Source organism: Microcaecilia unicolor, chromosome 3, assembly GCF_901765095.1.
Source record: "Microcaecilia unicolor chromosome 3, aMicUni1.1, whole genome shotgun sequence".
NCBI classification, from domain to species: Eukaryota; Metazoa; Chordata; class Amphibia; order Gymnophiona; family Siphonopidae; genus Microcaecilia; species Microcaecilia unicolor.
Genome location: NC_044033.1, coordinates 333,918,829 through 333,939,755, shown reverse-complemented (window position 1 = coordinate 333,939,755; position 20,927 = coordinate 333,918,829). Strand labels below are relative to the sequence as shown.

The window sequence follows — 20,927 nt, the reverse complement described above, 5'->3', positions numbered from 1 at the left end:
CCCTCACCCTCCAGCATGTGCCATCACTTTCCCCGTCCCCTCCTACCCCTCCCATGGACTTCCTTTGCAGCTGGTGCTGCAGGGGAAGTATCTTCACACTCTGCTGATGTGCTGCTCCCACTGTCCTCCTCCGTATCCACACAGCAGCCTGCAGCTTCGGCTGCGGTGTGGAAATCTGGCCACCTTGTTGGCTGTAGCCTGGCCACAGGACCCAGAATGGGAGCTGGTTTGGTGGTGTGTGCTGCAGTAGTGGCTGCGGAGGCGCCCGATCTCAAGGCCCACCTCTTAGCTGGTGGTGGTTGCTGCCCACTGGAGGAGGAAGTAGATGGCAGGTCTTGCTGCACCACCATTGCTGGAGTAGGTGGTGTCACCTGAGGGCGCAGGCCTTCAATGGTGTGCTGCAGCTGTTGCAGTTGCTGGAGCACCTCTTGGTGGGCTTGCTGGTGTGCCTGGAGCACCTCTTGGTGGGCTTGGTGCTGTGCCTGGAGGGCTTCCTGCTGCGCCTGCAGTGCTTCCCGCTGCAGCTGTAATTTTTCCTGCCGGTACTCCTCTAGGCGCACATTGTGCCTCAGCAAATCAGTGGCCAGCTGTAAGCTCTTTGAGCAGGGACTGTCTCTCTTTGTTAAATTGTACAGCGCTGCGTAACCCTAGTAGCGCTCTAGAAATGTTAAGTAGTAGTAGTAGTATATGCATCCTCCTCAGCAGAGTCAACCAGTGGTGGAGGTGCCGCCTCTGCTGGTGGTGCTGGTGGAGGTTGAGCCTCTACTGCTGGTTCAGCTACTACAGGTGGTGGTGGTACAAGCTGTACTGGTGCAGGTGGTGGTGGTGGTCCAGGCTGTACTGGTGCAGGTGGTGGTGGTACAGGCTATACTGCTGCTGCAGGCGGTGGAGGTTGAGGCTGTCCTGCTGGTATAGGCCTTTGTTGGGCTTGCAGGCCACTAGGGCCAGCCTCCTCAGATTCATCACCTGTATAGCACAAGGGTGAGGAAGTGTGTTAGTGAAAATAACCCACTTTTGTCTTTCAGCATTCATATACATTGGCCCCCAAACTGCTGACCCAGCAAAGAGATGGTGAGGAGGAAAGGAATTGACACCGATGTGAAAGAGAGCTCCACAGGCAGCTGGGTAGAGGTGGTGGACGGACAGCCAAGAGAAGGACACCGCTCACAACTTTGTGGACAAGCTGTTTGTTGTATATTAGTTAAAGTGAAGGACATTTCAGCATGTCTTTTGTTACTACTGACTTGCTAGACTGCCTAGAACTGCTTTATCACCCCCATTACAGGCTCCTTAAGTTGCATGCATGTGGCCCACACTCACTAGAGCACAGAGGTGACAGAAGGAAATAGGCACAGTTTGGTGATGGGAAAATAGGAGGGAGTAGTAGGGAAGGAAGGCCCCCCAAAGTTGTGCCACAGTAGTAACCTACACACACCCATAGGAGCCAACTGTAAAGTATTATTGGGGGTGCTAAGGCCAGTGCACAAAACTCCACCCTGGACACCTACATGATAGTTGCTCAATATTGGGGGTGTTCAAAAACCCACAGCACCCACAGAGTGTGCTCTTATGACACACATGAATACTACCACTACTCAAATAGAGCTTACAATGTAATTAAGATGCACACACAGGACAAGTAAGAGGAAAGGTAAATGAGTACGGTAGGGATAGAGAGTAAGGGTACAGAGCAAGTAAGTAGGGGTAAGGAAGTCAGGACAGCATCATAAAGATGGTCGTTTATTCTACATATGAGCACACCCGCCTGAAACTCGCTCCCCCTCCTCCCGCCCCCCCCCCCCCCCCCACTCCCCACTTCCCACCTCCCGGCCCCAACTTGTATAACACAGTTTAGTGCAGCAGAACAGATAGCCCAGCTTCATAATTGTCAACCTACCTGAGCCCTCAGGCTCTGCCGAGGTGTCAAGGGACCCTATTCCGTGGATGCCCTCCTGGGGTAGGAGGGAGTGGACCATGAGCTCCAGGGGGGTGAGGTTGTGTCATGTGGTGGGGGATGGGCACCAGCCTTGCGCCTCACATCCCTCCTCAGCTTCCGCCACTTGCGCTTGTAGTCCTCCACGTCCCTTGCACAATGGAAGACTGCATTGACGCTGTCACGTACCGCCTCCCACTCCCGCTGTTTGGTGGTTGCAGCCAGCCTTTGCCCTGTGGGAGCACAGAGATTTCGGTGCCGTTGCTGGATCTCCTGCACCAGTAGCTCTACCTCTCCATTTGGGTTGGGAGCTGACGCGGCGGCATTGTACCAATGGGGTTTCGAAAATACGGAGTGAGTGGGCGTTTAAATAGTCGCCAGGGACGCCCATTTTGGACAGGGGATAGGCGTTCCAGATATGGGCGGTTTCTTTTCCATTATACACACATTTCCTAAATGTCTCCAGCTGAGGTAGCGATTAGGCCCATGTGATTTCAATTATGGGTACATTAGTATGGGCTTCCCCACCTGCCTTCCCTTTCTTCATTGCCATTTAAACCGCCATTTCCTGCGCTGGGACGTTGCCGGTTGTTCTTAACATTCGTTTACAGAGTTTTACCCTCACTTATAATAAGGTTTGTGTTTGGCAATGTATGCTTGGGTACACCTGTGTATTTTTGGGGGGGGGTTGTGATTAGTGCTGCCCCTCAGCCACCACGCCTTCCGTTTCCACTCTTCCACATCCCGTGAGCCTCCCTTACTTTCTCCCATTCTCTCTGCCTGGTTGTAGCAGGCAGTCTGTGGGGGCGAAGAAATTGCTACAATCGCCCCAAATCAAGCACCCCTCGGTAAGGGTCAGTTCACTGAGGCAGACGTCCAGCTTATATTCCAGAAGATAGAAGGCGCACTACACATTCTTGAAACAGACGTTCATGGTAAGCTCTCATTTGTCTGCCACCTCTTCTCTTTCTGCTCATAATCAAGGAGTGTGCATTCACTGTATGTAGTCTGCAGTCAATTCTCAGCTAGCTCCCTTTTCACCAGGTTCCTGTGCACTGGTTGGAGGCCATCAGCGCTGTACTGTGTGGGGTTGGCAGGTCCTCAATGGTGTGGGCCAGCTGTTGGAGCTGCTGTATTGGTTTCCGGTAGGTTCCATCTTCCTTGTTTATGTGGTGAACCCCAATCCCCATTTATGAAGTGGCCACCCATTGTCAAGGTCGATAGGAGGGGGAGGGGGAATAATATATGCAATGGATGTGTTTAGCACATTATTGAACACCTTCCTAAAATCCTCCATAGTTAGGGAACAAGAACATTTCTAACATCTGGTAGCCTGGAAAGTAGGCTCAAGGTGGCTACAGGTACTGCCTACTGAGCCCTTAAGACGTGGTGGTGAGGGAGAGGGTTCTGTGTACAGGTCCCAACCCAAATTACCTGCAGGTGGCCACAGCCTGGTGGCTGCTGTGGCCTAGTGGTTAGAGCACTAACCTTGTAATTACAGGGTTGCCAGCTCAATTCCCACTGCTGCTCCATGTGATCAAGGGCAAGTCACGTCACTCTCAGTTGGCTCAGGGACAAACTGAGTCATCCTGTGACAGAGACAGACCCAGAATACCTGAATGTAACTCACCTTGAGCTACTACTGGAGAAAGTGTGATCAAACCGCCAAATAATGAGCACCATATTTATTTGTGGCCTTCTGTAACTCTTGTATTATATTGCAACTGTGATGAAGTAACCATCCATCTAATGGGCTTCCCTTCCCATTGTTTTCCCTTTTCTCCTCAGCACTATATACCATTGCTGATGTATTGAATGTGAAAATATGAGCCAGCTGTATATAGCTCCTTCATGGGCCCCCCCACCAATGTGGCTTGTGGGTAAGGATGTCTGGCCATCAGAGAGCAAACATCGTCTATGTGCTACCTAGGGTTATGTGCAAGTTTCTACTTGGCAGATCACAAGTGCTAGACAACAAATCTCTTATTGATGCCACTCTGTGCTGTGGGTCAGTATGGTAAAAGGGGGAGGGGAGGGAGAAAGGCTGGCTGGGCATTTGTGTTCGTGAACAGTAATATCCATCCAGCCTCCCCAGCCCCCCCCCCCCCCCCCCCCCCCCCGCACATATGGCCATGCAGGTTGGAATGAACAGGTGGCCTTCTGTATGGCCAACATTCTCAGACATGCATCAACTTTCTCATTCACACTGCACATTTCATGCTATGAAAATTGCTGCCTCCTTCCTCTCAACTCAACAGCACCATTTGCTTATATGTAGTGCACAAGGGAGAGACACACACACACACCCTGTTATTTAAAGTGTAACAAATAGATTTATTTCCCCCCCCCCCACCCCTGCAAAACACCCCCAACCCAACAAAGCCCCACCAACATTGTGATTCCCCCCCACATCTCCCCACATCCCCCCACCCCCAACACCTCCCAACAACCCCAACAATTCCCTCCCCCCCCCACAACGTTAGTCAAGGGCGGGCACGCCCTCTGAGTAATGCCCTCTGTAGCAGGGCAATGAGCAGCCCCAGCAGTACCCTCAGTGGGCCCTGGAGCTGCTCATTGCCCTGCCGTAGGGCTCTGATCTCCTGCAGCAGCTGGTGCTGGCCATCTACCAGCTGGCGCTGGTCATCTACCAGCTGCTGCAGGAGGTGCATCATTGCACCAGCACCAAGGGCTGCTGGAGCTGGCCCAAGGGCTGGAGCTGGCCCAGGGGTTGGAGCAGGCCCAGGGGATGGAGCAGGCCCAGGGGAAGGTGTTGTGGCACGTGATGGAGGTGTCTCAGGGGATGGAGATGGCCGAGGGGAGGGAGATGGTGCAGCTGATGATGGAGCTGCAGATGGGGAGGGGTCCTCTATAATGTCTTCATCAATGATGAGGACCCCCTCCTCCGAGTCCGACTCCTCCTCATGATGGGCCTCCTCGGCCGCTGCCTCCTCCTCCTCCTCCTGTTCGTAGCCCTCCTGGGCTGACTCCTCCTCCTCCTCCAGGTGCCCCTCCTGGCCTGGCTCCTCCTCCTCCAGGTGGCCCTCCTCATCAGCCTGCTCCTCCTGCTGGTGCTGGAGCCCTGTGTATGCAAACAGAGTATGGATGAGATGAGCACATGCAACATGGCTTGCATAGTGCAGTAGCTGAGTGGCCTGAGCCAGGGGATGAGGGAAGGTGTGAGGAGGCGTGGCCTATACTCATGGGGGACTGAGATGCATCAGATGACATGACAGGGAACCCTGGAAGCTGCACTGACACAAAACACAAAGGACATGTTGGCAGACCACACTCATTGGTGACCAGCATGTTTGCATTGTGAGATGCAACGAGGGTTTGGTGACCTGTTTTTGTTGTTTTTAATGGGGGGGGGGGGGCGGTGGGAAGGGTGTTTAGCACATTACTTTTATGTGAGGGAGGCCATGACATGCAGTAACAGTAGGGCCTCAGGCAGGTCTACCAGGACACACTATCCACCCACCCCAGAAAGGGGGAGACTAAAGTGAGGCATGTCATCTCAATCATCTCGGGGGGGGGGGGGGGATGGTCATTGGAAGTTGCAGCCACAGTCATGGGAGGGCACCTGCAACTTGCATCCTTGATCTGGGACCAATAAATATGTTATTACTTAGTAGTTGGCTATTAGCCACATGGAAATTGATATTGTACAGGACATTAGCATTATTCAATAAATATATTTAGAAATCAGTACAGGTGTCCTGTTGTTGAATACTTACGGTGAGCCCTGAGGTGCCGTCGCACTGCCCAGATGAGCTCGGGCCTCTCCCGCCTCACACGGCAGAACCTCCTCCTCAGGGACTCGAGGTTCCGGTGAACCCCGAAGCGTCTGAAAGATATAAGTTTGTAGAGCAGGAGTCAGGGGATGGTCCTTCTTGCCCTCTGCACACACATTCATTTGTTATTCAAATAGCAGAGAGAGGGTCAACACTGTTGGGGGGGAGGGCCACCTCCATTGGTCCAGATTCATAGGAGCCACCTTTTTAAAATTTTTGGGGGTGCTACCCCCAGTGGAGATCACCCCTCCCTGGATACATACAAGGCATTTATTCTATATTGGGGGTGCTCAAGCACCCACAGCAGCCACCGAGTTGGCTCCTATGCAGATGATGCCATAGAGGTGGCCATGAGGCCAGAAAGTACCGTTTGTATGCATTATAATTAATGCTTGTAAAACTACTTTATATGTGTTATCATTAGCATGTTATCAAGTATGCTATACGTTTCATTGGTATAATGTTTCCACTATTCCGATGTGTTGTAAGCCACATAGAGCCTGCAAAGAGGGGTGGGAAAATGTGGGGTTCACAGGCAAGAAATAATTAAATAATGAAATACATTATTGTAGGGATGTGGGAATGGTCGTTCTTTCAAGAACATACATTTTATTAATGATTGTGCATGTACCCATACTACTCATTATCCTTGCATGCACACTCCAGTTACTGGTTACATTGATGACGGAGCTGTTATATGTGTAGGTACAGGAGGGGGGATGTGGGCCAAACACTTACCTTTCAAGCCTGTCCCTAATGCAGGACCAGGCTCTCATGGCCTGGAGCCTGGGGGGCAGGTGGTGGTGCGTGATAAACAGCCGATGGCGGTGCCTTAGGCACAGCCGCACCAGCAGCAGGCTCTCCTCATGCCCGAAGTTTGGCTCACGTCGGTGCGCCATTTTTTCAGGTGTTGGAAAATAAGTGCCTTATATAGACGTCCTTGCGTGATGGACGTCGTTTCGTGCACAGCTCCATATATGGATGACCATCCCATATATGGCCCTATCAGCACGTGGACGCCGTCATAAGCATAGACGTCTTTGACGTGCATGCCTGGTTGTTATGCGTGCGGAACTTGCCTTATATAGATGAGTATGAAGCACCTGACCCTTTTCACATATACACAATATGCATATAGCTGCATGCAGTTCCGGACATCCAGATAGGGCACATATGAGGAATATATCAGTGGAGCAGCATGATCTTCCTGTAGTTGACGCGTATAAAGGTTCCTCATATTTTTCCCTACCTGGATGTCCAGAACAGCATGTACTGTATTTGCGGTACACCTATCTACATTCTTTTACACACTTTCTGATTTGGTCGTTTGCACCTGCGATAATCGAACGTGTTAGGGCGCCCAATTTAGTCACGCTTATGCGCTCCTCATTTGGTCATTTTGCTACAGGGATAATCGATTTTCAAAAAACGCCCATACTATTTTTCGATTATACATGCCTGATTTTGGACGTTTTCGTAAGGAAGTCCTAATACGTACTTGGACGACCTTTCGATTATGCCCCTCCACGTGACTTAGAATTTAGGTGCATCATGTTATAAAATACACTTAAGTGAGTTGTATACATAAATCTCAATAACAATTAGTTCTGATAATTGATTATTAACATCAAATTAACAGCCGTTATTAGCTAGTTAATCAAGGTTCTACAAATTTAAAAGATGCTTGAAAGCCCACTGTTTTGTCAAGGTCTTTCTGGAGGAATGAACTCTTTAATCATGTTTAAACATATTGGTTTAAATGATGCTTGACATGTCTTTGTAGGTTTTAAATTGTGTTTGTTTTTACTATTATCCACATTGGTCAAAGCAGGATATAAATGTGAAAAATAAATATATAAATAAATATATACTTCATTAGTTTGTCAATAAAACTGATAAGAAGTTGGCACATTTATTCAAGCTAAAGAGGATCCACGTACGTGGAGAACTCAATAGATCCCACAGGGCAGCCATAGTTGGGTCCCCAGATTTATATGATATTTACTATCAGGGAAAGATGAGAAATACAATGTGATCAATTACTCAAGGTGTTTGGGTAATCCTTGGGGAACTTATGTAGCAAAAGGCTGGCAGTCAAGTCATATCTTGCTAAAGGCTGCTTTCTAAAATTCTTGATAGCAGACATGGCAAGGCCTCATGTGGGGATTTCAGCTGAGGACATTCTTAAGACTTTTAAGGAAGCAAAAGCACCAGCACTGGATGGTTCTCTGGCACAATTTTATAAACTATTGAAAGATCATATTAGTCTGCTTCTGGTGGCATATTTCACTCAAGTGTTTGAAGATTGGCAGTTTCCTAAGTATGGCAAAAGCCTTACTTTTGGTTATACAAAAAAAAAAAAAAAATAGGTAAAGACTATATAAGATTGGAATCCTATAGGTCCATATCTTTGTTGAACTTTGAAGTATAGATTTGGGCAAAAATTCTTGCAGATAGATTGCTGTTACCTATGGATTGAATGACCTACTCTTGACATGATTCAAATCTTATATCAGGAAACAATGGCATCTGTAATGATTAATGGTGTCATATCTGATCCCTTTATGTTGACTAGAGGAACTTGACAAGGTTGCCTTCTTTCACCTCTTTTATTTCTCCTATACTTAGAGCCTTGGTTTTGAGTTATTGGGCAAAAACAACCAGATTTGGGGAGTAAGTGTGGGATCAGAAATGAAGTTGTACAATTTGCTGATGACATCCTATTGGATTTTTGACCGCCAATGCAATCTTTACCATTGGTGTTGTAAGCTGAGTCTTTTGAAAAGGTGACATGCTTGAAGTTCAATCTGGCTACACCTGAAGCACTGGTATTGGGAGGGAATGAAGAAAGAAAGTGGGGTGGATGGTTTCCTTTGACATACGTGGAGAAAATGAGATATTTGAAAATCTATTTGTCTAAATAATTGAAGATCTACCATATTAATATAGACATTTTAATGGAAAATGTATCTGATCTTGGACCTCTTTACCTTTGAATTTACATGAACACATTGCTCTGTATAAGATGATACTTTTTCCTCAGTGGTTATAAATGCTGCAAACTCTGCCAGTGTGTTTACACCCAGATTCTATAAATGGCTCCTTCAGTTCTGCACACAATTTTGGCTGCATGGCCAAAATTATGCACATAACTTAATTGAATAACAAGCCAATCAGCGCTGATAATTGGCTTTTAAGAAGCAATTAGAGGCACTAATTGGCACTAATTAGAATTTACTCACACAAGTTTCTAAGCATATTCTGTAAAGTGCTGCACATGAATACTAATGTGCGGAGCCATGGGTATGGAATGGAAGGGTCATGGTCGTTTCGAAAAAGTATGTGCACTGATATAGAATATACACGATCTGCACCTAAGTTAGGCACAAGCATTTAGACCATGTTTTAGTTGGTCTAAATGGTTGCACCTAACTTTCAGTAGCAGGAAACCCATGTATTCTATAACCCACGCCAAACTTTAGGCGAGTTAAATAGAATCGTACTAAGCGTTCTTTTTTCTGGCTCCGATTTATAGGGCACAATTTATAGAATTTGGTCCTTAATGAATAGAGAATTAAAGAAGCATAATGTGATTTTGTGCATTATTTCTGTGGAAAGCAGGAAATTCTGAGTAGCTGTTCAGAAGTTATCTAACACAGTAGGAAGAGCTAGCTTGGCCCTGCTGGACATTACATAAGTACATAAGTAATGCCACACTGGGAAATACCAAAGGTCCATCGAGCCCAGCATCCTGTCCATGACAGCGGCCAATCCAGGCCAAGGGCACCTGGCAAGCTTCCCAAACGTACAAACATTCTATACATGTTATTCTTGGAATTGTGGATTTTTCCCAAGTTCATTTAGTAGTGGTTTATGGACTTGTTCTTTAGGAAACCGTCTAACCCCTTTTAAAACTCTGCTAAGCTAACCGCCTTCACCACGTTCTCTGGCAACGAATTCCAGAGTTTAATTACACGTTGGGTGAAGAAAACATTTCTCTGATTTGTTTTAAATTTACTACACTGTAGTTTCATCGCATGCCCCCTAGTCCTAGCATTTTTGGAAAGCGTGAACAGACACTTCACATCCACCTGTTCCACATCCTCTAAATATTTTATATACCTCTATCATGTCTCCCCTCAGCCGTCTCTTCTCCAAGCTGAAAAGCCCAAGCCTCCTTAGTCTTTCTTCATAGGAAAGTCGTCCCATCCCCGCTATCATTTTAGTCGCCCTTCGCTGCACCTTTTCCAATTCTACTATATCTTTCTTGAGATACAGCGACCAGAATTGAACACAGTACTCAAGGTGTGTTCGCACCATGGAGCAATACAATGGCATTATAACATCCTCAAACCTGTTTTCCATACCTTTCCTAATAATACCCAACGTTCTATTCGCTTTCCTAGTCGCAGCAGCACACTGAGCAGAAGGTTTCAGTGTATTATCAACGACGACACCTAGATCCTTTTCTTGGTCCATAACTCCTAACGTGGAACCTTGCATGACATAGCTATAATTCAGGTTCTTTTTTCCTACATGCATCACCTTGCACTTGCTCACATTAAACGTCATCTGCCATTTAGCCGCCCAGTTTCCCAGTCTCGTAAGGTCCTTCTGTAATTTTTCACAATCCTGTCACGAGTTAACTACTTTGAATAACTTTGTGTCATCAGCAAATTTAATTACCTCGCTAGTTACTCCCATCTCTCATTTATAAATATGTTAAAAAGCAGCGGTCCTAGCACAGACCCCTGAGGAACCCCACTAACTACCCTACTCCATTGTGAATACTGCCCATTTAACCCCACTCTCTGTTTCCTATCCTTCAACCAGTTTTTAATCCACAACAGGACATTTCCTCCTATCCCATGACCCTCCAATTTCCTCTGTAGCCTTTCATAGGTACCTTGTCAAACGCCTTTTGAAAATCCAGATACACAATATCAACCGGCTCCCCTTTGTCCACATGTTTGTTTACTTCTTCAAAGAATTGAAGTAAATTGGTCAGGCAAGATTTCCCCACACAAAAGCCGTGCTGACTTGGTCTCAGTAATCCATGTCCTTGGATGTGCTCTGTAATTTTGTTTTTGATAATAGTCTCTACCATTTTCCCCGGCACCGACGTCAGACTCACCGGTCTATAATTTCCTGGATCTCCCCTAGAACCTTTTTTTAAAAATCGGCGTTACATTGGCCACCCTCCAATCTTCCAGTACCACGCTCGATTTTAAAGATAAATTACATATCACTAGCAGTAGCGCTGCAAGCTCATTTTTCAGTTCTATCAGTACTCTAGGATGAATACCATCCAGTCCAGGAGATTTGCTACTCTTCAGTTTGCTGAACTGCCCCATTACGTCCTCCAGGTTTACCGTGAAGTCAGTAAGTTTAACCGACTTGTCCGCTTGAAATACCATTTCCGACACCAGTATCCCATCCAAATCTTGCTCGGTGAAGACCAAAGCAAAGAATTCATTCAATCTCTCCACTACGTCTTTATCTTCCTTGATCGCCCCTTTTACCCCTCGGTCATCCAGCGGCCCAACCGATTCTTTTGCCGGCTTCCTGCTTTTAATATACCGAAAAAAAAATTTGCTATGTTTTTTTGCCTCTAATGCTATCTTTTTTTTGTAATCCCTCTTGGCCTTCTTTATCTGCGCCTTGCATTAGGAAATATAATATAGTATGCAACATGAGGAATATTAAGGGCTAGATTAAGGGCACATCACTTTATACCACCATGGATTAGAAAACCAGAAGGTTCATTTATTGTATCTGTTACATGCTCCAGGATGGCAGTTTAGGAAATATCATAACCAGCATGTGATACTGCAACTGAGATGTTTGACCTGTCAGATGTATAGACGCAGTGAAATTGGTCTCTAGATCATGCCATTGCTTCCTTTTATGGGAAATCTTGGTTTTGAGCCGAGACTGATACAGTGAAATCTAGAGATCTGGAAACTGGAAGGATGTTAATAATAATGGTTGTTGTTACTGAGGAGGGGAAGTGTAAACCTCTGGGAGATTTTTTACAGGGAAGGAAGAAGTCAACGTGTGAACTGTTGGTTTACTATCAATTGAGGTACTACATCCCCTCATTACCCCCTGCCAAAATACAAAAAGATGCATTGAAGGAAGTGTCTGAAACCTTTCTGTTAGCATGAGAATCTAAGGTGAACATCTTCTTTCTTTAAAAATTGGACTTTTGAACCATGAGCATGTGGCATCACAACGTACACACAATTTTGCTGGGTAAAGAGTTATCTGCTATTAGATTGCTAATGAAAAATAAAAAGAGCGACTTATTTTTAATATATATAAAGAACAACTGTTCCTACTCTGTCTCTGTATCTCCTCTAAGCAATCTTATTAAGCTAGCATTGCTAAACGTGGGCAATGTTTGATATGCTGAAAAGACCAGGTCTCCCTGTGACATTCGTTCTGGTCCTATGAAGAGGTTCGTGAATTGTAGGCTGCTGGCCCATTACTTGGTGCCACTTGATAGGTGTAAAAATATCAAAAGGCCCCTTAGTACAATTATTTCACAGTTTGGCAGTGGTGCCCAGTTTGTATAAGGGGGAGAAAATACTCCTTAGAAAGTTGTTTCTCTTTGATAGGAAGTGCATTTTGCTAAATTGGCAGACAAAGGTATCCCCCTCGATTACTCAAAGGAAAAATGAATCTCACGAGGGCCCTTTTACAGAGCGGTGGTAAGCCAGATGCTGGCTTACCGCTCACTCTTCCGGGATTACCACCAGCCCATCGCAGCTGCTTGCGATAGTCCTGCCATGACCACGTTCCAATTCTGGGGGAAACATAAAACCTCCAGAAATGGCTTGCATAAGGATAATCCAGCAGTAATCAGGCATCGCCGCACACTGCCCGGTTACCACTGGGTTAGCACGGGAGCCCTTATCGCTACCTCAATGGGTGGTGGTAAGGGCTCCCTGTCACATGGCTATGTGGTAAAAGTTCTCTTACCATATGGCCTTGTGTGTCTGGAGTCTTTTTACCTGCTGCGGTAAAAAGGGCCCTGGCGCACAGGAGAAACAACCCCTGCCACTAGCAGAGGGACCTTTTTCCTGCAGCTTGGTAAAAGGACCCCATATTAACATAGTAAATGACAACAGATAATGGTCTATACAGTATGCCCAGCAGTCACAATCATTATCAAGTCATGATTAAACCGACAATGAATGTGATATAAAATGCACGATCCTAGTCTTTCCAGTTGTTCCAGATGCTGCAATTTGAAAGGATCAGGGTGAGGAACAGGTTCTCTTCCCCACTCCATCATTATTGGGCTCAAGTTTTAGGGTGGTGCAGTGGCGTAGCCACAGGTGGGCCTGGGTGGGCCAGGGCCCACCCACATAGGGCTCAGGCCCACCCAACAGTAGTATACATTTAGCGGTAGTTGGTGGGGATCCCAATCTCTACCAGCTGAAGACTTCCCCCTGATGGTAACAAACATGCTGCTCTCCACGATACTGGCACCTACGCATGCTCAGTTTTCAGCGCATGTCTGCTGCAGACTGCCAAGGTGGAGAGAAGCATTTTTCCACCAGCTGAGATATATTTTTGGTGCGGTGGAGAACACTTTGTGCCCACCCACTTCTTGCCTAGAACCACCCAAAATCTGCTGTCTGGCTACGCCCCTGGGGTGGTGCTATCACAACGGCAGATAGTTATAAAGAAAATAATGTGATGATTGAAACGCAGATGCTGTCAGAATGAAGAATTACTATTTAATGGGTTTGATTGAAGTGAGAGGTCTAAATATTAACCTCCTAGCTCTGCTGTAGGGTAAACTTAAAGCAGAGAAGAACAAAGGGGCTTTTCATGGTGTAGAATGGAGTTTGATGGGGGGAGTGATAAGATGGGGAAGGAAAAGACAAAAGGGATATAAAGTGGAAATTTTTGGTTGTTTGTTAATACTGGTTGGCAAATTCATTCTGTTGTTTAATGTTTTATCTACATGATTTCTGTTATATGATGCAGATGTTTTGACAAACTGAAAAAAGATGCACCTGCTGTGGAAGTAATTAAAAAAAAAAAAACTCTGAGACTTGTGCAGTTAATACTATGGTGCACATCTCTGACGGTGGGCAGGAAGCATCTGAGTATATAGACTTCACTACATCCTGCAATTATTGATCATTACATTTTCAGAAAGAAAACATTCCTCTATCAAAGGATATTACCTTCCATGGTAAAAAATCCAAAATGCTCTCAAGTTCTCCACTCCAAAGGTTGGTACTTCTAGATCTAGAAGAGATCATGTCTTGCAGTGCATGTGCCAGGCCATACACAGCATTGTATACATTATAGCTGCTCCCAAGGATTGCGATGTCACAGTGTAAGAGGTAGTCAGATATTTCATTACTGCTGCAGGATCTTTGGATGCTCTTGGGGCACTGATTGTTACACAGGTCCTTCCACCATGCCTGTATCAATAAATCACTTGGAAATATAGCAGGATTAACCTCTCGAACAAATTTGTGAAAGTTTGGAATACTCTTTTTTCCCACAGTGAAAGCAAAGTTGTTTTGCATATCAACATTGTATGAGGGAAGGAAAAATAACCTTTCAGCTGTGATGATCCAGACCTTTCCAGGTGCTTCCCAAATGCTTGAATGTATTATGGAGTCTGTATAGTCTCTATTACAATACAAAATAATCACTTTAGCTGAAGATGTAATGATGGTGTTATGAATATTATCTATATTTTGGGAAATAAATGAAGTGGAATGATGGAAGGTTTCTATGAATTCAATGCAACCTCCACTCTGCTCAATCCATTCTCTCAGGATCTGCACAGCCCTCATGCTGTTTTCTTCACTGGATGCGACGATACCGACCCAGTTCCAGCCAAAATGCTTCAGTAGTTTGACTATCCCAGCACAGAGGTGCAGCTCACTGGGGACAGTACGGTAAAAATAAGGAAACTTAACTGTGTCACTCATGACAAGATTCCCTGAGATGTAACTGATCTGTTGAAAATAAAAGATTGAATTCATCATATCAAATATTTAGAACATAATTATACTGTACAGAGTGAAGGAGAAAAAGTATTGAATGGCAAAGCCAGCTGGTATGAAGTATCAGAAATTCTGTACTGAGCTATCAAGGACATAAAGCTAAGCAAAAGAGTGCTGTGCACAGAAAATGTTTGTGTTATTATTATTATTATTCATTTTCATTTCATATTTTTTTTGTTACATTTGTACCCCGCGCTTTCCCACTCATGGCAGGCTCGTGGTTGCTTCTTTTACTTAAAGTCAGTTAAGCAAAGAAAAGGAAGAGTAACTTACCTGAAGACAGCAAGAACATGTGGAAATATTGTGGCTTTAAAAGATATGCCCAATGCATTAAGTACATAAGTGTTGCCATACTGGGACAGACCGAAGGTTTATCAAGCCCAGTATCCTGTTTCTAACAGTGGCCAACCCAGGTTACAAGTACATGGCAAGATCCCAAAACAGGTGATTTCTGTAACAGACCTGCATACTTGGTGCATCAGGTGCCTTGGGCCTTCTTCTATCTATTTAAAAATGCAGTTGAGGACACATGAGGGGGCATTAGATCCAGCAGAAGAAACATTTTGGCTCTTTGAATGCTGGTCCATAAACAACTAATTAGAGAGACCTTATATTTTTTTAGTGTGGGGATTAATTTAATGTAAAACTATCATCGTATCCCAAACACTTTACTTTTATAAATAATGGATAATCCCACAGTGTGCCATTTTTTTCTTTATGCGGAAGCAAGTATAGAGATGTGAACCTCTTCCCTGAAGAAGATTTTCGAAACCTGGCCACATTGGCAGAGGTTTGAATTGGGAGAAAAAACTGCTGCTTAAAGCTGCTTAAAGCTAAGTGACATTATAATAAGTGTTTAGAATATTAGAGTTTGAAATTCACGTGAAGATGTTGATTTAAGAAGAAAAAACGTTTAAAAAAATACGAGTGGATCAATGATGATAAAAACAGCACCATTACTACACTGAAATGATGGTGTATGTTGTTTAAAACTCTGAAGATCCCTGTTCACTACATAATGTTGATCTATAAATGAAGATTGTGGGCACACTGTGGGATTATCCATTATTTATAAAAGTAAAGTGTTTGGGATACGATGATAGTGGTCCATAAACATCGGCACTGAAAGCATCAACCTCGATGGCTGCTCAGATTTCATCTACTACTGGGAGTGAACCGGCATTGAGAAGGTCTCCACCTCCCTCGATATCAGCTGCTGATAGTAAGCCCCAGGACTGGCCAGTATTAGACCCGACTTCTAGGACATGTTCCAGTTCGATGTCATCCTCATCAGCACCAAAGGATCACAATGCTGAGCACTGAGTGAAGCCAAAGAAGCATAAACATCGGTCCTTTCTGAAGCATGGTGCTGGGAGCACCAGGGCTCACCATTGCTGGTACCTAGAAGCACCAGCACTTAGAGGATAGTTCCCCCTCTTTAGTTGATGTGCCAGTCTCCGAGCAGCCAGGTTCCCACTTCTGGTTTGACACCGGCCCTTAGGCAGTCTCTTAACCAGTTTCTCAGATTTGGACGATGCCTGCCCTCGATTAGCAGTACTGGGCCATGATCAGAGAGGAGCTGGTGCAGCTATTTCAGCTGCACACCACTCAGGCATCAAGGGCTCTTACACCAGCTGCAGTTTAGCCTCAACTCTTTCCTGAGTCCTATATTCTGCCTCTAGAACAGTCTTTGATGCCAGCGCCTCAACTGGTGTCAACATCGACATCAATCCATAACGCACCGTTCTCTACATTGGGGGAGGAATCTGAGAGTAGAGCTGTACCTCAGCACACTCCTTACCGTCTGACCCATGCTCTATTAAATTTAAGTCAAACCTGAAGACGCTGCTTTTTCAAAAGTTGTTTTTGTGTTTTTATTTTTGATAATTTTATTGTCTATGTCCCTATTATCTGCAGGATTTATTGTTACTTTACTCTGATTATAGTTTGCTGAATATGATTGTTGTGCTATATAACCTCTTTCCTTCCCTCATATATTTTGATGTGTCCTTGTTTGGTCTTGTTATTTTATGTTATTTTATTATTTTATGTCTTGTTGTTGTATCTGTTTTAAGATGGGATGTGACATTGTTCTATACCAAATTTTACAAATAAATAAATGTTTATGCACCTAAGTGCTGGCAAATCAAGCAGCACTATTGTATAATTTAGACATACAATCCTCTTAGCACATAAATACAAGAGGACATTCATAGAGGAGGAACTAAGGCGCTGCATAGACCTGGCATAAGTGATGGACCTTAATATAGTATTCAAAATGGCAAATGCTGCTTGCAGCCTGCTCTGGAGCCATACTTCTGACCTATTCCAACCTTGTGGAAACTGGAAGTTGCATCAAAAGGGACAGAAGAGGTCAGAAGATGGCAAGAAATAAATTTAAAGGTAAAAGAGTGGGGAGGAGGGTGGGGACCTGTATGGCTGAACCGTCACCTCACTTCTGAATCAGCTGGGTTTAAAAAAGGTTTGGATGGCTTCCTAAAGAAAAGTCCATAGACCATTATTAAAATGGACCTGGGGAAAATCCACTGCTTATTTCTAGGATAAGCAGAATAAAATGTATTGTACTTTTTGGGGATCTTGCCAGGTAGTTGCGACCTGGATTGGCCACTGTTGGAAACAGGATGCTGGGCTTGATGGACCTTCAGTCTGTCCCAATATGGCTGTACTAGCATTTAGGTTCCCGAAGTTAAACTAGTCCTACAGCTTATGTAACTGCGGATGCCTATATGTGGTAGGAACATGCACAACTTCCAATATTCTGTCAGTTATGTGCCTCAATGTGAGCCTCACTTATGTCCCATCCATACTCCTCCCCTGCGTCCATCTTCCTTGCATATTTGCACTATGTAAATTAAGCAGGTTTTTCCAGAAGAGTGCTAAGGCATCTTGCTGGCACTATCATAAATTCTAAACATTTATGTATGCAGTGGGTTAGCGCATAGTTTATAGATTTGATTTGATCTTCTAAGGCTCTTGAATATGGGGGGGGGGGGGGGGGGGGAAGCTTTTTTATGTTTATCAGACCACAAACCCCAGATTCTATACACAGCTACAAAGGTTCTGCATACAAATTAGCATACGTAGCCAATTTGCTCATGGTACCTAATTGGTTAACAAGCCAATCAGAGGTGATAATTGGATGTTAACAAGCAATTTTCAATACTAATTGGCACTAATTACGATTTACACACATAGCTCGCTAAGCATATTTTATAAAGTGATGCACGTAAAAAACATATCAACAACACATGGAGGGTAGGGCATCCCGATAGCAAGATTGCAATTGAAAACATAGTAGACCAGGTGTTTTTAAATAAAGAGCAGATAGATTTTCAAGATTGCAAATTAATACTATCAACTGCTGAGCAAGTTGTGAATAGGAACAACAAACATTGTTTGAAATGTTTATATGCAAATGCAAGAAGCCTAAGAAATAAGATGGGAGAGTTGGAATATATTGCACTAAATATAAAGATAGATATAATAGGCATTTTTAAGACCTGATGGAAGGAAGGTAACCAGTGGGACACAGCCGCTGCATTGATTTTCTCTCCTCTCATGCCATCCTCGATCCGCTTCAATCCGGCTTTCACCCCCTACACTCGACAGAAACAGCACTATCTGCAATGACCTGTTCCTCGCCAAATCCAAAGGTCACTACTCCATCCTCATCCTCCTCGACCTATCCGCCGCTTTTGACACTGTCAATCATAATTTACTTCTTGCTACACTATCCTCGTTTGGGTTCCAGGGCTCTGTTCTCTCCTGGTTCTCCTCTTATCTCTCTCACCGTACCTTCAGAGTACACTCTCATGGTTCGTCCTCCTCCCCTATCCCGCTCTCTGTTGGAGTTCCTACACCTCTTCCTTAGGCTCCCTGATCTCTTCTCATGGTTTCCACTATCATCTTTATGCTGACGACACCCAGCTTTATCTCTCCACACCAGAAATCACTGCGGAAACCCAGGCCAAAGTATCGGCCTGCTTATCTGACATTGCTGCCTGGATGTCCAACCGCCACCTGAAACTGAACATGGCCAAGACTGAACTTATTGTCTTCCCACCCAAACCCACTTCCCCTCTCTCTTCACTCTCTATCTCAGTTGACAACACCCTCATCATCCCCGTCATATCTGCCCGCAACCTCGGTGTCATCTTCGACTCCTCCCTCTCCTTCTCTGCGCATATCCAGCAGATAGCCAAGACCTGTCGCTTCTTCCTCTATAACATTAGCAAAATTCGCCCCTTCCTCTCTGAGCACACCACCCGAACTCTCATCCACTCGCTCATTACCTCTCGCCTTGACTACTGCAACCTACTCCTCACCGGCCTCCCACTTAGCCATCTATCCCCCCTTCAATCCATCCAGAACTCTGCCGCACGTCTTATCTTCCGCCTTAACCGATATACTCATATCACCCCTCTCCTCAAGTCACTTCACTGATACCGCATACAGTTCAAGCTTCTCCTACTCACCTACAAATGCACTCGATCGGCAGCCCCTCCTTACCTCTCTACCCTCATCTCCCCTTACGTCCCTACCCGTAACCTCCACTCTCAAGACAAATCCCTCCTTTCAGTACCCTTCTCCTCCACCTCCAACTCCAGACTCCGCCCTTTCTGCCTTGCCTCACCCCATGCCTGGAACAAACTCCCCGAGCCCATACGTCAGGCCCCCTCCCTACCCATCTTCAAATCATTGCTCAAAGCCCACCTCTTCAATGTCGCCTTCGGCACCTAATCACTACACCTCTTCTCAGGAAATCTTAACTACCCCAACTTGACATTTCGTCCTTTAGATTGTAAGCTCTTCTGAGCAGGGACCGTCCTTAATTGTTAATTTGTACAGCGCTGCGTAACCCTAGTAGCGCTCTAGAAATGTTAAGTAGTAGTAGTAGTAGTAGTAGTAGTACAAATTATATCATAGTGATAGGGTGGAACAAATTGGTAGAGGGGTAGCATTATATGTTAAAGAGGGCCTTGAATCGAATAGTCTAAAAATTCTGAAAGACACGAAACACATCTTTAAATCCCTATGGATAGAAATTCCATGTGTAAAGGGGAAAAGGATAGTGATAGGAGTGTACTACCATCCACCTGACCAGGATGAACAGACTGATGTAGAAATATCAGAAATTAGGGAGGCTAACAAACTGGGCAACATAATAATAATGGGTGATTTTAATGATCTTTGATATTGACTGGGTAAATGTAACATTAGTGCATGCTTGGAAAGTAAAGTTCCTTGACGAAATTAAGGACTGCTTTATGGAGAATCTGGTACAGGAGCCAACAAAAGAAGGAAAAATTCTAGACCTAGTCCTTAGTGGAGAGCATGATCTGGTGCAGGAGGTAATGGTGCTTGATAACACGGAAAATGTAATGGAGCAATTTGACAAATTTAAAAGTAGCAAATTGCCTGGACCGGAAGGTACACATCTAAGAGTACTGATAGAAAGAAAAAGGCAACCACTATAGGTGGGAGCTGGACACAAACGGGCTGAAGGCCAATGAAGGGTTAAAGAGGGGGATGACAATGGGAAGAGCAGGAGGATGAAGGAGAGAAAAGGGTTAAAAAAAGCAAGGAGAAACGGTGAAGGAGGAGCAAGTGGAGGGGGAAAAAGTTAAGGAGCCAGCATTTGTAGTGCACTGATCCCCCTGACGTGCCAGGACATCAACCGGGCACCCTAGGGGGCACTTCTAAAAATGTTTTTAAAAAATACAAATAGCTCCCAGGTGCATAGCTCCCTTTCCTTGGGTGCTGAGCCCCCCATCCCCCCCCCCAAACCCACTCCCCACAACTCTACACCATTACCATAGCCCTTATGGGTGAAGGGGGGCACCTACATGTGGGTACAGTAGGTTTTGGGGGGGGGTGGAGGGCTCAACACTTAGCACCACAAGTGTAACAGGTAGGGGGGGATGGACCTGGGTCTGCCTGCCTGGAGTGCACTGCACCCATTAAAAACTGCTCCAGGGACCTGCATACTGCTGTCAGGGAGCTGGGTATGACATTTCAGGCTGGCATATAGGCTGGCAAAAAAGTGTTTTATTTTTATATTTTTAGTGTGGGAGGGGGTTGGTGACCACTGGGGGAGTATGGGAAGGTCATCCCCCATTCCCTCCGGTGGTCATCTGGTCA

At 45.2% G+C, this 20,927-nt stretch overlaps 1 protein-coding gene across 1 annotated transcript in view; it reads right to left on the bottom strand.

The window, feature by feature from the left end:
* Nucleotides 1-20,927, bottom strand: part of LOC115464704 (vomeronasal type-2 receptor 26-like) — a 51,384-nt gene that overhangs the window by 22,652 nt on the left and 7,805 nt on the right. Inside the window, exon 2 of the mRNA XM_030195067.1 lies at nt 13,929-14,717. Within this exon, the coding sequence (XP_030050927.1) occupies nt 13,929-14,717 (789 nt within the window). The remainder of the gene's footprint in view (nt 1-13,928; nt 14,718-20,927) is intronic.